General features: G+C 35.8%; 1 protein-coding gene across 1 annotated transcript; it reads right to left on the reverse strand.

The window, feature by feature from the left end:
* Nucleotides 1-17,924: 17,924 nt before the first annotated feature.
* On the reverse strand, nt 17,925-19,131 carry LOC308700111 (uncharacterized protein). The gene is made up of 5 exons (XM_081381487.1): nt 19,012-19,131; nt 18,785-18,846; nt 18,585-18,676; nt 18,381-18,496; nt 17,925-18,276 (listed from the first exon to the last, which is right to left on the reverse strand). Exons 1-5 carry the CDS (start codon nt 19,075-19,077, stop codon nt 18,193-18,195), a joined length of 420 nt encoding a protein of 139 aa, XP_081237613.1. The 5' UTR covers nt 19,078-19,131; the 3' UTR covers nt 17,925-18,192.
* Nucleotides 19,132-20,068: the final 937 nt, after the last annotated feature.

Genomic DNA, 20,068 nt, shown 5'->3' on the forward strand with positions numbered 1-20,068 from the left:
ATAAATCAGCTATTCAGAGGTCCCCTTTTGACCTCCTGAACATATTTCTGGCCAAAGAGTCCTCGATCTTGGGCTTTCTATATATACTCATAGACTCCCTCTGATGCTTCAAAAGCCACATAGATGTCCATATTTGACCTTTTGAACTTATTTCTGGTCAAAGGGTCCTAAAAAGTTTATAAACTATATAAAGTTATAGACTCTTTCTGATGATAAATCAGCTATTCAGAGGTCCCCTTTTGACCTACTGAACATATTTCTGGCCAAAGAGTCCTAAAAGATTAATACCATACATTCAGACTGATATCTTCGGATGTTATATCCTCCTGACAAAAGTCCATATTTGACATACTGAATATATTTCTGGACAAGGAGTATTCGAAACTTGGGCTTTCTATACATACTCCTTCTGATGCATCATAAGCCATATAGATGTCCATATCTGGCCTTTTGAACTTATTTGTGGTCAAAGGGTCCTCAAAATGTTTCAAACTATATAAAGTTATAGAATTCTTTTGATGATAAATCAGCTATTCAGAGGTCCCCTTTTGACCTCTTGAACATATTTCTGGCCAAAGAGTCCTCGATATTGGGCTTTCTATATATACTCATAGACTCCCTCTGATGCTTCATAAGCCATATATATGTCCATATCTGACCTTTTGAACTTATTTGTGGTCAAAGGCTCCTCAAAATGTTTTAAACTATATAAAGTTATAGAATCCTTTTGATGATAAATCAGCTATTCAGAGGTTTTGACCTCCTGAACATATTTCTGGCCAAAGAGTCCTCGATCTTGGGCTTTCTATACATACTCATAGACTCCTTCTGATGCATCATAAGCCATATAGATGTCCATATCTGACCTTTTGAACTTATTTGTGGTCAAAGGGTCCTCAAAATGTTTCAAACTATATAAAGATATGGAATTCTTTTGATAATAATTCAGATATTCAGAGGTCCCCTTTTGACCTCCTGAACATATTTCTGGCCAAAGAGTCCTCGATCTTGGCCTTTCTATATATATACTCATAGACTCCCACTGATGCTTCAAAATCCATATAGATGTCCATATCTGACCTTTTGAACTTATTTTTGGTCAAAGGGTCCTCAAAATTTTTCAAACTATATAAAGTTATAGAATTCTTTTGATTATAAATCAGCTATTCAGAGGTCCCCTTTTGACCTCCTGAACATATTTCTGGCCAAAGAGTCCTCGATCTTGGGCTTTCTATATATACTCATAGACTCCCTCTGATGCTTCAAAAGCCACATAGATGTCCATATTTGACCTTTTGAACTTATTTCTGGTCAAAGGGTCCTAAAAAGTTTATAAACTATATAAAGTTATAGACTCTTTCTGATGATAAATCAGCTATTCAGAGGTCCCCTTTTGACCTACTGAACATATTTCTGGCCAAAGAGTCCTAAAAGATTAATACCATACATTCAGACTGATTTCTTCGGATGTTATATCCTCCTGACAAAAGTCCATATTTGACATACTGAATATTTTTCTGGACAAGGAGTATTCGAAACTTGGGCTTTCTATACATACTCCTTCTGATGCATCATAAGCCATATAGATGTCCATATCTGACCTTTTGAACTTATTTGTGGTCAAAGGGTCCTCAAAATGTTTCAAACTACATAAAGTTATAGAATTCTTTTGATGATAAATCAGCTATTCAGAGGTCCCTTTTTGACCTCTTGAACATATTTCTGGCCAAAGAGTCCTCGATATTGGGCTTTCTATATATACTCATAGACTCCCTCTGATGCTTCATAAGCCATATATATGTCCATATCTGACCTTTTGAACTTATTTTTTGTCAAAGGCTACTCAAAATGTTTTAAACTATATAAAGTTATAGAATCCTTTTGATAATAAATCAGCTATTCAGAGGTTTTAACTTCCTGAACATATTTCTGGCCAAAGAGTCCTCGATCTTGGGCTTTCTATACATACTCATAGACTCCTTCTGATGCATCATAAGCCATATAGATGTCCATATCTGACCTTTTAAACTTATTTGTGGTCAAAGGGTCCTCAAAATGTTTCAAACTATATAAAGTTATGGAATTCTTTTGATAATAAATCAGATATTCAGAGGTCCCCTTTTGACCTCTTGAACATATTTCTGGCCAAAGAGTCCTCGATCTTGGGCTTTCTATATATACTCATAGACTCCCTCTGATGCTTCAAAAGCCACATAGATGTCCATATCTGACCTTTTGAACTTATTTCTGGTCAAAGGGTCCTAAAAAGTTTTTAAACTATATAAACTTATAGAATTCTTTTGATGATAAATCAGCTATTCAGAGGTCCCCTTTTGACCTCCTGAACATATTTCTCGCCAAAGAGTCATCGATCTTGGGCTTTCTATATATACTCATAGACTCCCTCTGATGCTTCAAAATCTATATAGATGTCCATATCTGACCTTTTGAACTTATTTCTGGTCAAAGGGTCCTCAAAATTTTTCAAACTATATAAAGTTATAGAATTCTTTTTATGATAAATCAGCTATTCAGAGGTCCCCTTTTGACCTCCTGAACATGTTTCTGGCCAAAGAGTCCTCGATATTGGGCTTTCTATACATACTCATAGACTCTTTCTGATGCTTCATAAGCCATATAGATGTCCATATCTGACCTTTTGAACCTATTTGTGGTCAAAATGTCCTCAAAATTTTTCAAACTATATAAAGTTATAGAATTCTTTTGATGATAAATCAGCTATTCAGAGGTCCCCTTTTGACCTCTTGAACATATTTCTGGCCAAAGAGTCCTCGATCTTGGGCTTTCTATACATACTCATAGACTCCTTCTGATGCATCATAAGCCATATAGATGTCCATATCTGACCTTTTGAACTTATTTGAGGTCAAAGGGTCCTCAAAATGTTTCAAACTATATAAAGTTATAGAATTCTTTTGATGATAAATCAGATATTCAGAGGTCCCCTTTTGACCTCCTGAACATATTTCTGGCCAAAGAGTCCTCGATATTGGGCTTTCTATACATACTCATAGACTCTTTCTGATGGTTCATAAGCCATATAGATGTCCATATCTGACCTTTTGAACCTATTTGTGGTCAAAGTGTCCTCAAAATGTTTCAAACTATATAAAGTTATAGAATTCTTTTGATGATAAATCAGCTATTCAGAGGTCCCCTTTTGACCTCCTGAACATATTTCTCACCAAAGAGTCATCGATCTTGGGCTTTTTATATTTACTCATAGACTCCCTCTGATGCTTCAAAATCTATATAGATGTCCATATCTGACCTTTTGAACTTATTTCTGGTCAAAGGGTCCTCAAAATTTTTCAAACTATATAAAGTTATAGAATTCTTTTGATGATAAATCAGCTATTCAGAGGTCCCCTTTTGACCTCCTGAACATGTTTCTGGCCAAAGAGTCCTCGATATTGGGCTTTCTATACATACTCATAGACTCAATCTGATGCTTCATAAGCCATATAGATGTCCATATCTGACCTTTTGAACCTATTTGTGGTCGAAGTGTCCTCAAAATTTTTCAAACTATATAAAGTTATAGAATTCTTTTGATGATAAATCAGCTATTCAGAAGTCATTTGACCTCCTGAACATATTTCTCACCAAAGAGTCCTCGATCTTGGACTTTCTATATATACTCATAGACTCCCTCTGATGCTTCATAAGCCATATATATGTCCATATCTGACCTTTTGAACTTATTTGTGGTCAAAGGCTCCTCAAAATGTTTTAAACTATATAAAGTTATAGAATCCTTTTGATGATAAATCAGCTATTCAGTGGTTTTGACCTCCTGAACATATTTCTGGCCAAAGAGTCCTCGATCTTGGGCTTTCTATACATACTCATAGACTCCTTCTGATGCATCATAAGCCATATAGATGTCCATATCTGACCTTTTGAACTTATTTGTGGTCAAAGGGTCCTCAAAATGTTTCAAACTTTATAAAGTTATGGAATTCTTTTGATAATAAATCAGATATTCAGAGGTCCCCTTTTGACCTCCTGAACATATTTCTGGCCAAAGAGTCCTCGATCTTGGGCTTTCTATATATACTCATAGACTCCCTCTGATGCTTCAAAAGCCACATAGATGTCCATATCTGACCTTTTGAACTTATTTCTGGTCAAAGGGTCCTAAAAAGTTTTTAAACTATATAAACTTATAGAATTCTTTTGATGATAAATCAGCTATTCAGAGGTCCCCTTTTGACCTCCTGAACATATTTCTCGCCAAAGAGTCATCGATCTTGGGCTTTCTATATATACTCATAGACTCCCTCTGATGCTTCAAAATCTATATAGATGTCCATATCTGACCTTTTGAACTTATTTGTGGTCAAAGTGTCCTCAAAATTTTTCAAACTATATAAAGTTATAGAATTCTTTTGATGATATATCAGCTATTCAGAGGTCATTTGACCTCCTGAACATATTTCTCGCCAAAGAGTCCTCGATCTTGGGCTTTCTATATATACTCATAGACTCCCTCTGATGCTTCAAAAGCCATATAGATGTCCATATCTGACCTTTTCAACTTATTTCTGGTCAAAGGGTCCTAAAAAGTTTTTAAACTATATAAAGTTATAGACTCTTTCTGATGATAAATCAGCTATTCAGAGTTCTCCTTTTGACCTACTGAACATATTTCTGGCCAAAGAGTCCTAAAAGATTAATACAATACATTCAGACTGATATCTTCGTATGTTATATCCTCCTGACAAAAGTCCATATTTGACATACTGAATTTTTTTCTGGCCAAGGAGTATTCGAAACTTGTGCTTTCTATACATACTCCTTCTGATGCGTCATAAGCCATATAGATGTCCATATCTGACCTTTTGAACTTATTTGTGGTCAGTGTCCTCCAAATTTTTCAAACTATATAAAGTTATAGAATTCTTTTGATGATAAATCAGCATTTCAGAGGTCCCCTTTTGACCTCCTGAACATATTTCTGGCCAAAGGTTCCTCGATATTGGGCTTTCTATACATAGTCATAGACTCCTTCTGATGCATCATAAGCCATATAGATGTCCATATCTGACCTTTTGAACTCATTTGTGGTCAAATTGTCCTCAAAATTTTTCAAACTATATAAAGTTATAGAATTCTTTTGATGATAAATCAGCTATTCAGAGGTCCTCTTTTGACCTCCTGAACATATTTCTGGCCAAAGAGTCCTCGATCTTGGGCTTTCTATACATATAGACTCCTTCTGATGCATCATAAGCCATATAGATGTCCATATCTGACCTTTTGAACTTAATTGTGGTCAAAGTGTCCTCAAAAATTTTCAAACTATATAAAGTTCTAGAATCCTTTTGATGATAAATCAGCTATTCAGAGGTTTTGACCTCCTAAACATATTTCTGGCCAAAGAGTCCTCAATCTTGGGCTTTCTATACATACTCATAGACTCCTTCTGATGCATCATAAGCCATATAGATGTCCATATCTGACCTTTTGAACTTATTTGTGGTCAAAGTGTCCTCAAAAGTTTTCAAACTATATAAAGTTATAGATTCTTTGTGATGATAAATCTGCAATTCAGAGGTCCACTGTTGACCTACTGAACATATTTCTGGCCAAAGAGTCCTGAAAGATTAATACTGATATCTTCAGACTGATATATTCAAAGGGTCCTCAAAAGTTTTCAAACTATATAAAGTTATAGATTATTTCTGATGATGAATCAGCTATTCAGAGGTCCCCTGTTGACCTACTGAACATATTTCTGACCAAAGAGTCCTAAAAGATTAATACCGATATCTTCAGACTGATATCTTCGGATTCTATATCCTCCTGACAAAAGTCCATATTTGACATACTGAATTTTTTTCTGACCAAGGAGTATTCGAAACTTGGGCTTTCTATACATACTCCTTCTGATGCTTCATAAGCCATATATATGTCCATATCTGACCTTTTCAACTTATTTGTGGTCAAAGTGTCCTCAAAATTTTTCAAACTATGTAAAGTTATAGAATCCTTTTGATGATCAGCTATTCAGAGGTTTTGACCTCCAGAACATATTTCTGGCCAAAGACTCCTCGATCTTGGGCTTTCTATACATACTCATAGACTCCATTTGATGCTTCAAAATCCATATAGGTGTCCATATCTGACCTTTTGAACTTATTTGTGGTCAAAGGGTCCTCAAAATTTTTCAAACTATATAAAATTATAGAATTCTTTTTATGATAAATCAGCTATACAGAAGTCCCCTTTTGACCTCCTGAAAATATTTCTGTCTAGGACACTTCGAAAGGAAATAATTTCAAAAGGTCAGATATGGACTTATGAAGCTTATGATATAGCTTATGAAGCATCAGAAGGAGTCTATGAGTGTGTATAGAAAGCCCAAGATCGAGGACTCTTTGGCCAGAAATATGTTCAGGAGGTCAAAAGGGGTCCTCTGAATAGCTGATTTATCATCAAAAGAATTTAATAACTTTATATAGTTTGAAACATTTTGAGGACCCTTTGACCACAAATAAGTTCAAAAGGTCAGATATGGACATCTATATGGCTTATGATGCATCAGACGGAGTCTATGAGTATGTATAGAAAGCCGAAGATCGAGGATTCTTTGGCCAGAAATATGTTCAGGAGGTCAAAACCTCTGAATAGCTCATTTTTCATCAAAAGGATTCTATAACTTTATGCAGTTTGAAAAATTTTGAGGACCCTTTGACCAGAAATAAGTTCAAAAGGTCAGATATGGACATCTATATAGATTTTGAAGCATCAGAGGGAGTCTATGACTATATATAGAAAGCCCAATATCGAGGACTCTTTGGCGAGAAATATGTTCAGGAGGTCAAAAGGGGACCTCTGAATATCTGATTTATCATCAAAAGAATTCTATAACTTTATATAGTTTGAAACATTTTGAGGACCCTTTGACCACAAATAAGTTCAAAAGGTCAGATATGGACATCTATATAGATTTTGAAGCATCAGAGGGAGTCTATGACTATATATAGAAAGCCCAATATCGAGGACTCTTTGACAAGAAATATGTTCAGGAGGTCAAAAGGGGACCTCTGAATATCTGATTTATCATCAAAAGAATTCTATAACTTTATATAGTTTGAAAAATTTTGAGGACACTTTGACCAGAAATAAGTTTAAAAGGTAAGCCATAAGCCATATAGATATCCATATATATATCCATGGCTTATGAAGCATCATGAGTCAATGATGTATGTTTAGAAATCGAGGACTCTTTGGCCAGAAATATGTTACTTTGGTCAAATATGGACTTCTGTATTGGCTGATCAGGAGTTGAAGAGTATGTATAGAAAGTTAACATCAGTTGACTGAATGTATAAGTATATTAATTAATGTGCAGTAAAGGAAAATCATTGCACTGGGTTTTGCTTTACAATGGACAATTAACTCATTCCGTTGGACAACGATAGAATGCACGGTAGAATACCGGAACATATAGATAATGCACTTTTCGCATTGCATTGCACACCAGAACTAACTCCTTCCCATGTTCATTAAAGAGATAACAATATGTTGTTGCTTTGCATTGCACAAACGATCTAACGTTGTCCACTGAACAATAACATATAGGCTACTTCTTGGATTGCATTGCACACTACAACTAATTCATTCCCATGTTCATTAAAGAGATAACATATGTTGTTGCATTGCACAAACGATCTATCGTTGTGCATCATTGAAGAAAAACATGTGCACTTCTATCCCTGCATTGCACACCAAAACTAACTCCTTCCCATGTTCATTAAAGAGATAACATCTGTTGTTGCATTGCATTGCACAAACGATCTAACGTTGTGCAATGAAGAATAACATACAGGCTAAATATGCATGCATTGTATTGCATTGAACACCCTAACTAACTCCACATGTTCATTAAAGAGATAACATATGTTATGCAACATTGCATTGCTTTGCACAAACGATGTGCACTGAAGAATAACATTTATGCACTTTTTGCATTGCATTGCACAGCAGAACTAACCTCTTCCCATGTTCATAAAGAGATTTTAACTCATAACATTTTGCATTGCATTGCACAAAACGATCGTTTGTCTCAACGATCAATGTTGTGCATTGAAGAATAACATATAGGCTAAATGCATGCATTGTATTGCATTGCACACCAGAAATAACTCCTTCCCATGTTCATTAAAGATATTACACATGTTGCATTGCATTGCATTGCATTGCAGAAATGATCTAACGTTGTGCATTGAAGAATAACATTTATGTACTTTTTGCATTGCATTGCATTGCACACCAGAACTAACTCCTTCAAATGTTAGAAAAGTTAGTTATGGTTAATGCAACATTATACTGCTTTGCACAAACGACCTAACACTGAACATGGTATATGTTATTCTTCTATATGTTATTCTTCAGTGCACAGCGTTAGATCATTTGTGCAATGCAATGCAACATGTTATCCCTTTAATGAACATGGGAAGGAGCTAGTTCTGGTGTGCAATGCAATGCAAAGCAAAAAGTGAATAGCCTATGTTACTCTTCAATGCACAAACAATGAAATGTTGCATTTCTTTAGTGCACTAAAGAATAACATTTATGCATTTTTGCATTGCATTGCACACCCGAATTAACTCCGTCCCATGTTCATTAAAGAGATAACATATGTTATGCAACATTTCATTGTTTGTGCATTGAAGAGTAACATAGGCTATTCACTTTTTGCTTTGCATTGCATTGCACACCAGAACTAGCTCCTTCCCATGTTCATTAAAGAGATAACATGTTGCATTGCATTGCACAAATGATCTAACGCTGTGCACTGAAGAATAACATATAGGCTATGCACTTTTTGCATTGCATTGCATTGCACTCCAGAACTAACTACTTCCCATGTTTATTAAAGAGATAATATTTTGCATTGCATTGCACAAACGATCTAACGTTGTGCATTGAAGAGTAACATAGGCCATGCATTTTTTGCATTGCTTTGCATTGCATTACACACAAGAACTAACTCCTTCAAATGTTTATTAAAGAGATAACATGTTGCATTGCATTGCACAAACGATCTAACGTTGTGCATTGAAGAATGACATAGTTGACATAGCTAAATGCATGGATTGTGTTGCATGTACAGCCGAACTAACTCCTTCCCATGTTCATTAAAAAGATAACATATGTTATGCAACATTGCATTGCTTTGCACAAACGATTTAACGCTGTGCACTGAATAACATTTATGCACTTTTTGCATTGCATAGCATTGCACACCAGAACTAACACCTTCAAATGCTTATTAAAGAGATAACATTTTGAATTGCATTGTGCATTGCATAACGTTGTGCATTGAAGAATAACATAGGCTATATGCATGCATTGTATTGCATTGCACACCCGAACTCCTGCCCATGTTCATTAAAGAGATAACATATGTTATGCACAAACGATCTAACGTTTTGCATTGAAGAGTAACATTGGCTATTCACTATTTGCATTGCATTCCATTGCACACCATAACTAACTTTTCTAACATTTGAAGGAGTTAGTTCTGGTGTGCAATGCAATGCAATGCAAAAAGTGCATAAATGTTATTATTCAGTGCACAACATTAGATCGTTTCTGAAATGCAATGCAACGCAATGCAAAATGTTATCTCTTTAGTGAACATGGGAAAGAGTTAGTTCTGGTGTGCAATTCAATGCAATGTAAAAAGTGCATGGTCTATGTTTCTCTTCAATGCACAACGTTAGATCGTTTGCGCAATGCAATGCAAAATGTTATCTCTTCAATGAACATTTGAAGGAGTAAGATCTGGTGTGCAATGCAATGCCAAAAGTGCCTAAATGTTATTCTTCAGTGCACAACGTTAGATCGTTTCTGCAATGCAATGCAACATGTTATCTCTTTACTGAACATGGGAAGGAGTTAGTTTCAGTGTGCAATGCAATGCAAAAAGTACATAAATGTTGCACAACGTTAGATCGTTTCTGCAATGCAATGCAATGCAATGCAACATGTGTTATCTCTTTAATGAACATGGGAAGGAGTTAGTTCGGGTGTGCAATGCAATACAATACAATGCATGCATTTAGCCTGCATGTTATTCTTCAATGCACAACGTTAGATCGTTTGTGCAATGCAATGCAGCATATTATCTCTTTATTGAACATGGGAAGGAGTGCATCTGGAGTGCAGTGCAATGCAATGCAAAAAGTGAACGCAATACAACGTTAGATCGTTTGTGCAATGCAATGCAACAACAGATGTTATCTCTTTAATGAACATGGGAAGGAGTTAGTTTTGGTGTGCAATGCAGGGATAGAAGTGCATATGTTTTTCTTCAATGATGCACAACAATAGATCGTTTGTGCAATGAAACAACATATGTTATCTCTTTAATGAACATGGGAATAATTAGTTGTAGTGTGCAATGCAATGCAATCCAAGAAGTGCATAGCATATATGTTATTTTTCAGTGGACAACGTTAGATCATTTGTGCAATGCAATGCAACAACATAAATGTTTTCTCTTTAATGAACATTGGCATTTAGCCTATATGCTATTCTTCAATGCACAACGTTAGATCGTACAAAATGTTATCTCTTTCATAAACATTTGAAGGAGTTAGTTGTGGTGTGCAATGCAATGCAAAAATGCATAAATGTTATTCTTTAGTGCACAGTGTTAGGTCGTTTGTGCAAAGCAATATAATGTTGCATAACATATGTTATCGTTTGTGCAATGCAATACAACATCATTGCACCTTATTTCTTTAAAGAAAATGGGATTGATTTAGTTCTGGTGTGCAATCCAATGCAAGAATTGCATAACCTATATTATTCTTCAATGCACAACGTTAGATCGTTTGTGCAATGCAAAATGTTATCTCTTTAATAAACATTTGAAGGAGTTAGTTCGGGTGTGCAATGCAATACAATGCATGCACTTAGTCTATATGTTATCCTTCAATGCACAAAGTTAGATCGTTTGTGCGATGCAATGCAAAATGTTATCTCTTTAATAAATATTTTAAGGAGTTAGTTATGGTGTGCAATGCAATGCAATGCAAAAAGTGCATGGCCTATATGTTATTCTTCAGTGCACAACGCTAGATCGTTTGTGCAATGCAATGCAACATGTGTTATCTCTTTAATGAACATGGGAAGGAGTTAGTTCGGGTGTGCAATGCAATACAATACAATGCATGCATTTTAGCCTGTATGTTATTCTTCAATGCACAACGTTAGATCGTTTGTGCAATGCAATGCAACATATTATCTCTTTATTGAACATGGGAAGGAGTGCATCTGGAGTGCAGTGCAATGCAATGCAAAAAGTGCATGGCCTATGTTACTCTTCATTGCACAACGTTAGATCGTTTGTGCAATGCAATGCAACAACAGATGTTATCTCTTTAATGAACATGGGAAGGAGTTAGTTTTGGTGTGCAATGCAGGGATAGAAGTGCATATGTTTTTCTTCAATGATGCACAACAATAGATCGTTTGTGCAATGAAACAACATATGTTATCTCTTTAATGAACATGGGAATGAATTAGTTGTAGTGTGCAATGCAATGCAATCCAAGAAGTGCATAGCATATATGTTATTGTTCAGTGGACAACGTTAGATCGTTTGTGCAATGCAATGCAACAACATAAATGTTTTCTCTTTAATGAACATGGGCATTTAGCCTATATGTTATTCTTCAATGCACAACGTTAGATCGTACAAAATGTTATCTCTTTAATAAATATTTTAAGGAGTTAGTTATGGTGTGCAATGCAATGCAATGCAAAAAGTGCATGGCCTATATGTTATTCTTCAGTGCACAACGCTAGATCGTTTGTGCAATGCAATGCAAAATGATATCTCTTTAATAAACATTTGAAGGAGTTAGTTCTGGTGTGCAATGCAAAGCAGTGCAAAAAGTGCATAGCCTATATATTATTCTTCAATGCACAGCGTTAGATCGTTTGTGCAGTACAAGGCAATGCAACATGTTATCCCTTTAATGAACATGGGAAGGAGTTAGTTCTGGTGTACAATGCATAAAGTGCATAACCTGTATGTTATTCTTCAATGCACAACGTAAGATCGTTTGTGCAATGCAATGCAACAACACTTGTTATCTCTTTAATGAACATGGGAATGAATTAGATCTACTGTGCAATGCAATGCAATCCAAGAAGTGCATAGCCTATATGTTATTGTTCAGTGGACAACGTTAGATCCTTTGTGCAATGCATACATTTTATATCTTTAATGAACTAGGGAAGGAGTTAGTTCTGGTGCAATGCAATGCGAAAAGTGCTTTACTATATGTTTATTCTTCAGTGCATTCCAAAGTTGCCCAACGACAGAATGCACTTAAGAATAAACATATAGATAAAGCACTTTTTGCATTGCATTGCACACCAGAACTAATTCCCATAATTGTGTCCATTGTAAAGCAACAGCTAGTGCAATGATTTTCCTTCACTGCACTTTAACTTACTTATACATTCAGTCAACTGATGTTAACTTTCTATACATACTCTTCGACTCCTGATGTACGTAAGTACATGTTTGTCCAAAGTAACATATTTCTGGCCAAACAGTCCTCAAATTCTATACATACTCATTGACTCCTGATGCTTCATAAGCCAATATAGATATCCATACAAGATATGGCTTATGGCTTACCTTTTGAAATTATTTCTGCTTAAAGTGTCCTCAAAAATTTTCAAACTATGTAAAATTATAGTCTTCTTCTGATTGATAAATAAGCTATTCAGAGGTTTTCACCTCTTGAACATATTTCTGGCCAAAGAGTCCTCGATCTTGGGCTTTCTATACATACTCATAGACTCCTTCTGATGCATCATAAGCCATATAGATGTCCATATCTGACCTTTTGAACTTATTTGTGGTCAAAGGGTCCTCAAAATGTTTCAAACTATATAAAGTTATAGAATTCTTTAGATGATAAATCAGATATTCAGAGGTCCCCTTTTGACCTCCTGAACATATTTCTGGCCAAAGAGTCCTCGATATTGGGCCTTCTATACATACTCATAGACTCTTTCTGATGGTTCATAAGCCATATAGATGTCCATATCTGACCTTTTGAACTTATTTGTGGTCAAAGGGTCCTCAAAATTTTTCAAACTATATAAAGTTATAGAATTCTTTAGATGATAAATCAGCTATTCAGAGGTCCCCTTTTGACCTCCTGAACATATTTCTCGCCAAAGAGTCATCGATCTGGGGCTTTCTACTCATAGACTCCCTCTGATGCTTCAAAATCTATATAGATGTCCATATCTGACCTTTTGAACTTATTTCTGGTCAAAGGGTCCTCAAAATTTTTCAAACTATATAAAGTTATAGAATTCTTTTTATGAGAAATCAGCTATTCAGAGGTCCCCTTTTGACCTCCTGAACATGTTTCTGGCCAAAGAGTCCTCGATATTGGGCTTTCTATACATACTCATAGACTCTATCTGATGCTTCATAAGCCATATAGATGTCCATATCTGACCTTTTGAACCTATTTGTGGTCGAAGTGTCCTCAAAATTTTTCAAACTATATAAAGTTATAGAATTCTTTTGATGATAAATCAGCTATTCAGAAGTCATTTGACCTCCTGAACATATTTCTCGCCAAAGAGTCCTCGATCTTGGGCTTTCTATATATACTCATAGACTCCCTCTGATGCTTCAAAAGCCATATAGATGTCCATATCTGACCTTTTGAAGTTACTTCTGGTCAAAGGGTCCTCAAAAGTTTTCAAACTATATAAAGTTATATACTCTTTCTGATGATAAATCAGCTATTCAGAGGTCCCCTTTTGACCTACTGAACATATTTCTGGCCAAAGAGTCCTAAAAGATTAATACAATACATTCAGACTGATATCTTCGGATGTGTTATATCCTCCTGACAAAAGTCCATATTTGACATACTGAATATTTTTCTGGCCAAGGAGTATTCGAAACTTGGGCTTTCTATACATACTCCTTCTGATGCTTCATAAGCCATATATATGTCCATATCTGACCTTTTGAACCTATTTGTGGTCAAAATGTCCTCAAAATTTTTCAAACTATATAAAGTTATAGAATTCTTTTGATGATAAATCAGCTATTCAGAGGTCCCCTTTTGACCTCCTGAACATATTTCTCGCCAAAGAGTCATCGATCTTGGGCTTTCTATATATACTCATAGACTCCCTCTGATGCTTCAAAATCTATATAGATGTCCATATCTGACCTTTTGAACTTATTTCTGGTCAAAGGGTCCTCAAAATTTTTCAAACTATATAAAGTTATAGAATTCTTTTTATGATAAATCAGCTATTCAGAGGTCCCCTTTTGACCTCCTGAACATGTTTCTGGCCAAAGAGTCCTCGATATTGGGCTTTCTATACATACTCATAGACTCTTTCTGATGCTTCATAAGCCATATAGATGTCCATATCTGACCTTTTGAACCTATTTGTGGTCGAAGTGTCCTCAAAATTTTTCAAACTATATAAAGTTATAGAATTATTTTGATGATAAATCAGCTATTCAGAAGTCATTTGACCTCCTGAACATATTTCTGGCCAAAGATTCCTCGATCTTGGGCTTTCTATACATACTCATAGACTCCTTCTGATGCATCATAAGCCATATAGATGTCCATATCTGACCTTTTGAACTTATTTGTGGTCAAAAGGTCCTGAAAATGTTTCAAACTATATAAAGTTATGGAATTCTTTTGATAATAAATCAGATATTCAGAGGTCCCATTTTGACCTCCTGAACATATTTCTGGCCAAAGAGTCCTCGATATTGGGCTTTCTATACATACTCATAGACTCTTTCTGATGCTTCATAAGCCATATAGATGTCCATATCTGACCTTTTGAACTTATTTCTGGTCAAAGGGTCCTCAAAATGTTTTAAACTATATAAAGCTATAGAATCCTTTTGATGATAAATCAGCTATTCAGAGGTTTTGACCTCCTGAACATATTTCTGGCCAAAGAGTCCTCGATCTTGGGCTTTCTATACATACTCATAGACTCCTTCTGATGCATCATAAGCCATATAGATGTCCATATCTGACCTTTTGAACTTATTTGTGGTCAAAGTGTCCTCAAAACGTTTCAAACTATATAAAGTTATAGAATTCTTTTGATGATAAATCAGATATTCAGAGGTCCCCTTTTGACCTCCTGAACATATTTCCCGACAAAGAGTCCTCGATCTTGGGCTTTCTATTCATTCTCATTGACTCCTTCTGATGCTTCATAAGCCATATAGATGTCTATATCTGACCTTTTGAACTTATTTCTGGTCGAAGTGTCCTCAACAGAAATATCTTCAGGAGGTCAAAAGGGGACCTCTGTATAGCTGATTTATCATCAAAAGGAGTCTATTACTTTATATAGTTTGAAATATTTTGAGGACACTTTGACCAGAAATAGGTTCAAAAGGTCAGATATGGACATCTATGTGGCTTTTGAAGCATCAGAGGGATCTATGAGTATATATAGAAAGCTCAAGATCGAGGACTCTTTGGCCAGAAATATGTTCAGGAGGTCAAAACCTCTGAATAGCTGATTTATCATCAAAAGGATTCTATAACTTTATATAGTTTAAATCATTTTGAGGACCCTTTGACCAAAAATAAGTTCAAAAGGTCAGATATGGACATATATATGGCTTATGAAGCATCAGAAGGAGTCTATGAGTATGTACAGAAAGCCCAAGATCAAGGACTCTGGCGAGAAATATGTCCAGGAGGTCAAAAGGGGACCTCTGAATAGCTGATTTATCATCAAAAGAATTCTATAACTTTATATAGTTTGAAAAATTTTGAGGACACTGAACACAAATAAGTTCAAAAGGTCATATATGGATATCTATATGGCTTATGAAGCATCAGAAGGAGTCTATGAGTATGTATAGAAAGCCCAATATCGAGGACTCTTTGGCCAGAAATATGTTCAGGAGGTCAAAAGGGGACCTCTGAATAGCTGATTTATCATCAAAAGAATTCTATAACTTTATATAGTTTGAAAAATTTTGAGGACACTGAACACAAATAAGTTCAAAAGGTCATATATGGATATCTATATGGCTTATGAAGCATCAGAAGGAGTCTATGAGTATGTATAGAAAGCCCAATATCGAGGACTCTTTGGCCAGAAATATGTTCAGGAGGTCAAAAGGGGACCTATTTGACATACTGAATTTTTTTCTGGCCAAGGAGTATTCGAAACTTGGGCTTTCTATACATAATCCTTCTGATGCTTCATAAGCCATATAGATGTCCATATCTGACTCTTTGGCCAGAAATATGTTCAGGAGGTCAAAAGGGGACCTCTGAATAGCTGATTTATCATCAAAAGAATTCTATAACTTTATATAGTTTGAAAAATCTTGAGGACACTTTGACCACAAATAGGTTCAAAAGGTCAGATATGGACATCTATATGGCTTATGAAGCATTAGAAGGAGTCTATGAGTATGTATAGAAAGCCCAAGATCGAGAACTCTTTGGCCAGAAATATGTTCAGGAGGTCAAAACCTCTGAATAGCTGATTTATCATCAAAAGGATTCTATAACTTTATGTAGTTTTAAACATTTTGAGGACCCTTTGACCACAAATAAGTTCAAAAGGTCAGATATGGACATCTATATGGATTTTGAAGCATCAAAGGGAGTCTATTAGTATATATAGAAATCCCAAGATCGAGGACTCTTTGGCCAGAAATATGTTCAGGAGGTCAAAAGGGGACCTCTGAATAGCTGATTTATCATCAAAAGAATTCTGTAACTTTATATAGTTTGAAAAATTTTGAGATGGTCCTCAATGCAGAACATGAAAATCCACGGGGAGGAGTCGGATCCAGATCCAACTCCTCCCACCTTACATACCTAAACCTACCAATCTCCACCCCCTGATCCCTAAACCCACCCCTAAACCTACCCATCTCCACCCCTAAACCTACCAGTCTCCACCCCTTATACAAGATCCGACTCCTCCCCCCGGATCTTGTGTACTGCATTGAGGTGCTACTGAAAATTTTGAGGACACTGACCAAAATTAAGTTCAAAAGGTCAGATAATGACATCTATATGGATTTTGAAGCATCAAAGGGAGTCTATTAGTATATATAGAAAGCCCAAGATCGAGGACTCTTTGGCCAGAAACACTGCATGAAAAGAGGTGTATCCGGACCAGTATACTCCTGTATACACTGCTGGAATTCGGAAGAATCCGGGAGTATACTGGCCGGATAGCTCAAATTCCATGGGTCTGTATATATCCGTATACATCCGAAATGATACCAAATCGGATGTATGTTGTGGACGTATACTCCCGTGCTACAGCCATTTGTTGCCATGGCAAGTAATCCCCCAAAGGTTTTTTCAAGAGAACATTTTCACACCTTTGTGCACCTTTTGGCCTTCCCCCCTATTGGTCCTTTTCTTTTAAAACCACTCCCATTACCCAGACCACTATTGGAGGACAGGATACATTGAAAACCCAGGAAAGTGATTTGATTGGTTACTTTTAGAACATAACCCACCCTAGGCCTTTTCGCACAGTGATTTGATTGGTTATAGGCCAGCTATGCAGATATTGCTCAGTATACACTAAACCCCCCTTACCCCAATTTTAATACATTCAAATATAATTTTAAAAACACACACAAAGAACAATGAGAAAGTCTTACATTTTTATTAAGGTAAATAAAACATTACAAAGAGCATTATAAACAAGCATTAAAAAGGAATGGGGGAACAAAAATATTTGAGGGGATGAAAATTTAAAGGAACAAAAACAAATATAACATGAACATTATAAACATACATTAAAATGAATGGGGAAAAAGAAATGTTAAAGGTGTAAAGGAATAAAATACAAAACGTGGAGATCAGCAACATGCACATCAAAAAGGAACAAATATACAAAGTATACAATATAAAACAATTTAAAATCAATAAATAAATATAGAAATTAAAGTGTATATATGTAAATATTAATTTTTTCAAACTGCCATGATGCACTGGTGGTGTGACGTAGCGTGGGTCAGCCTCTAGTCTGGTTTGTAGTACCTGGCAGAGAGCAGATAACTCTGTGGTTCTGTTTGGTGGAGACCTCAGCATCCACACTGGCCTTCCATCAACAATAGCATCTTCATCAGACATCAGTTCTATTGTTGCAGTCTTCCACAGTTCCCTTTATGTGTTGGGTTTGTACAACACTGGACATGGTCTCCAGCAACTGCAAAACATGACAGTAATTTAACCACTAAAACACAGAGAGGAGGACAGTTACATTCTGAAGAAGAAAAAAACAACAACTGCTTAACCAGTTTCTTAACTTACCCGTCTCTTTCTTTGACGGTTCTTTGCAGTGTTCTTCATAGTGTTTCTTTTCTTGGCCTTTTCAGGCTGAGCCAAAGAATACTTCCTCCGCAAAGTCTCAAAATACGTCTTGCAACCTGTTAAATAAATCATAAATAAATGTAATGCCAATAAAACTAAGTAAAACAGAGGACATTAAAATGATTACAACATCTTTAAGATTACCTTTTGCACATTCAGGGTCAACGTCTGTAAAAGTTGTCCTTAATTCTTTGAAGAGATAAGTGGTCACAGCCAGGTTATGTGATGAATTTATTCTGGGGGAAAAAGTTGCAGGCATCATTAATGAAATTCAGTTTTAGTATTTCAAATCCATATAGTGGTAGATTAAACTAACATTTACAGTATACAATACGCAGTCTTACCCGGTTTGTGGATCGTATTTGTGTGGGTTGTTCTCTGAATTATGGAGGCGCTTTACGGGTTCCTGTAAAGTTTGAAATTAAAAAGTGTTTAAATGGATTCACAATCTGCAAGAACCTCAAAAGTGAATTTTCAGTTTGAATAAGTTGGCCATCACAGTAAACATAAGAGACAAAACATATCAGTTCATAAGTCTTTAAGATGTCACTCAGCGCCTCTGATATCTTACCGGTTCGTGCCGCCTTCTGCCTATACAAGGCCACCAGTGCAGGTGTGTGTTGGTCAAGCACAGCATAGAACTGGTTCCTTATGTTGACGTTTGTGATGCGTTGGAACTCAGCACAAAGCTACAAAAACAAACAAAAATAATTATATAAAAAGACTAATACTCGATTTGCAACAGAAAACACATTTGTGATGCAACACGTTCCGTTAAAATACATTGTTGAGCAACATGGTCACATGCAAAGTGATAGTTCTTACACACAGTGAATAGTGGCATTTGCTGTTCCATTTGAATGTGATACATATTAAAAATTTGGCAGTGAAATATGTGTGAAGAGTGGCAGAAAAGAGAAGTGAGTCTGTTTTACCTGTGATTCAATCCGAAGAGCTGGCCATTTCCCCAAGAAGTCCTTCACCTGCACAGATAAAACAATCAATATGAAACCAGTCAAATTATGCAATCAACCTCTTTAATGACAAATTAATGATACAGAATTTCAAGTGAATGTAACTTACCGATAAAGTTGCTCTCTGGTGACAATGTAGGTCTGCACATGCACACAAAAACAGACAGCAAGAGATTTAATTTTTAAGAGACGTTTGATTGATGCTAATGAATTAGGCTCCAAATAAAAGAAATGGTGAAAAATAGTTACAGACTAAATTAACATTTGAGTCACCTTGATTTTGGGGATGCTCACTGCACTCCTTCCACTTAAACCTATAATGAAAAGACGTTTGTAAAGGGTTTAATAAAAACTTGCATAGTTCATTCGGTAACTATTATGTCCATAACCTTAACTTTGTTTGAGTAAAAGTTAACGTAACTGCTAACGTTAGCCACTAGCTCATTTGGGTGCATCAGCATGTAGATAACATCACATTGAACTTGCCAGAGCAGGGCGCTTAACACAAACAGCAGCAACACACTCAAAAACAGAAGGACTATCGCTTGCTGAAAAGAGTTATTGACTAACGTTAACATTATTGCCCTGCCACGACATTAACAGTACACAGGATATTATCTGTAACTAGCAGGCGGACTGACGGCAATCGCGCCC

This window comes from Scardinius erythrophthalmus, assembly GCF_964197995.2.
Source record: "Scardinius erythrophthalmus genome assembly, chromosome: 12".
In the NCBI taxonomy this organism is placed as follows: domain Eukaryota; kingdom Metazoa; phylum Chordata; class Actinopteri; order Cypriniformes; family Leuciscidae; genus Scardinius; species Scardinius erythrophthalmus.

Excerpts from the sequence above, each read along its gene's own strand:
- LOC308700111 (XM_081381487.1), bottom strand. The coding sequence starts at position 19,077 with ATGCTGTGCTTGACCAACACACACCTGCACTGGTGGCCTTGTATAGGC. Across the intron at positions 18,497-18,584 it reads TGACCCTGAATGTGCAAAAG|GTTGCAAGACGTATTTTGAG; the intron begins GTAATCTTAAAG and ends TTTATTTAACAG. Across the intron at positions 18,277-18,380 it reads ACCGTCAAAGAAAGAGACGG|TTGCTGGAGACCATGTCCAG; the intron begins GTAAGTTAAGAA and ends CATGTTTTGCAG.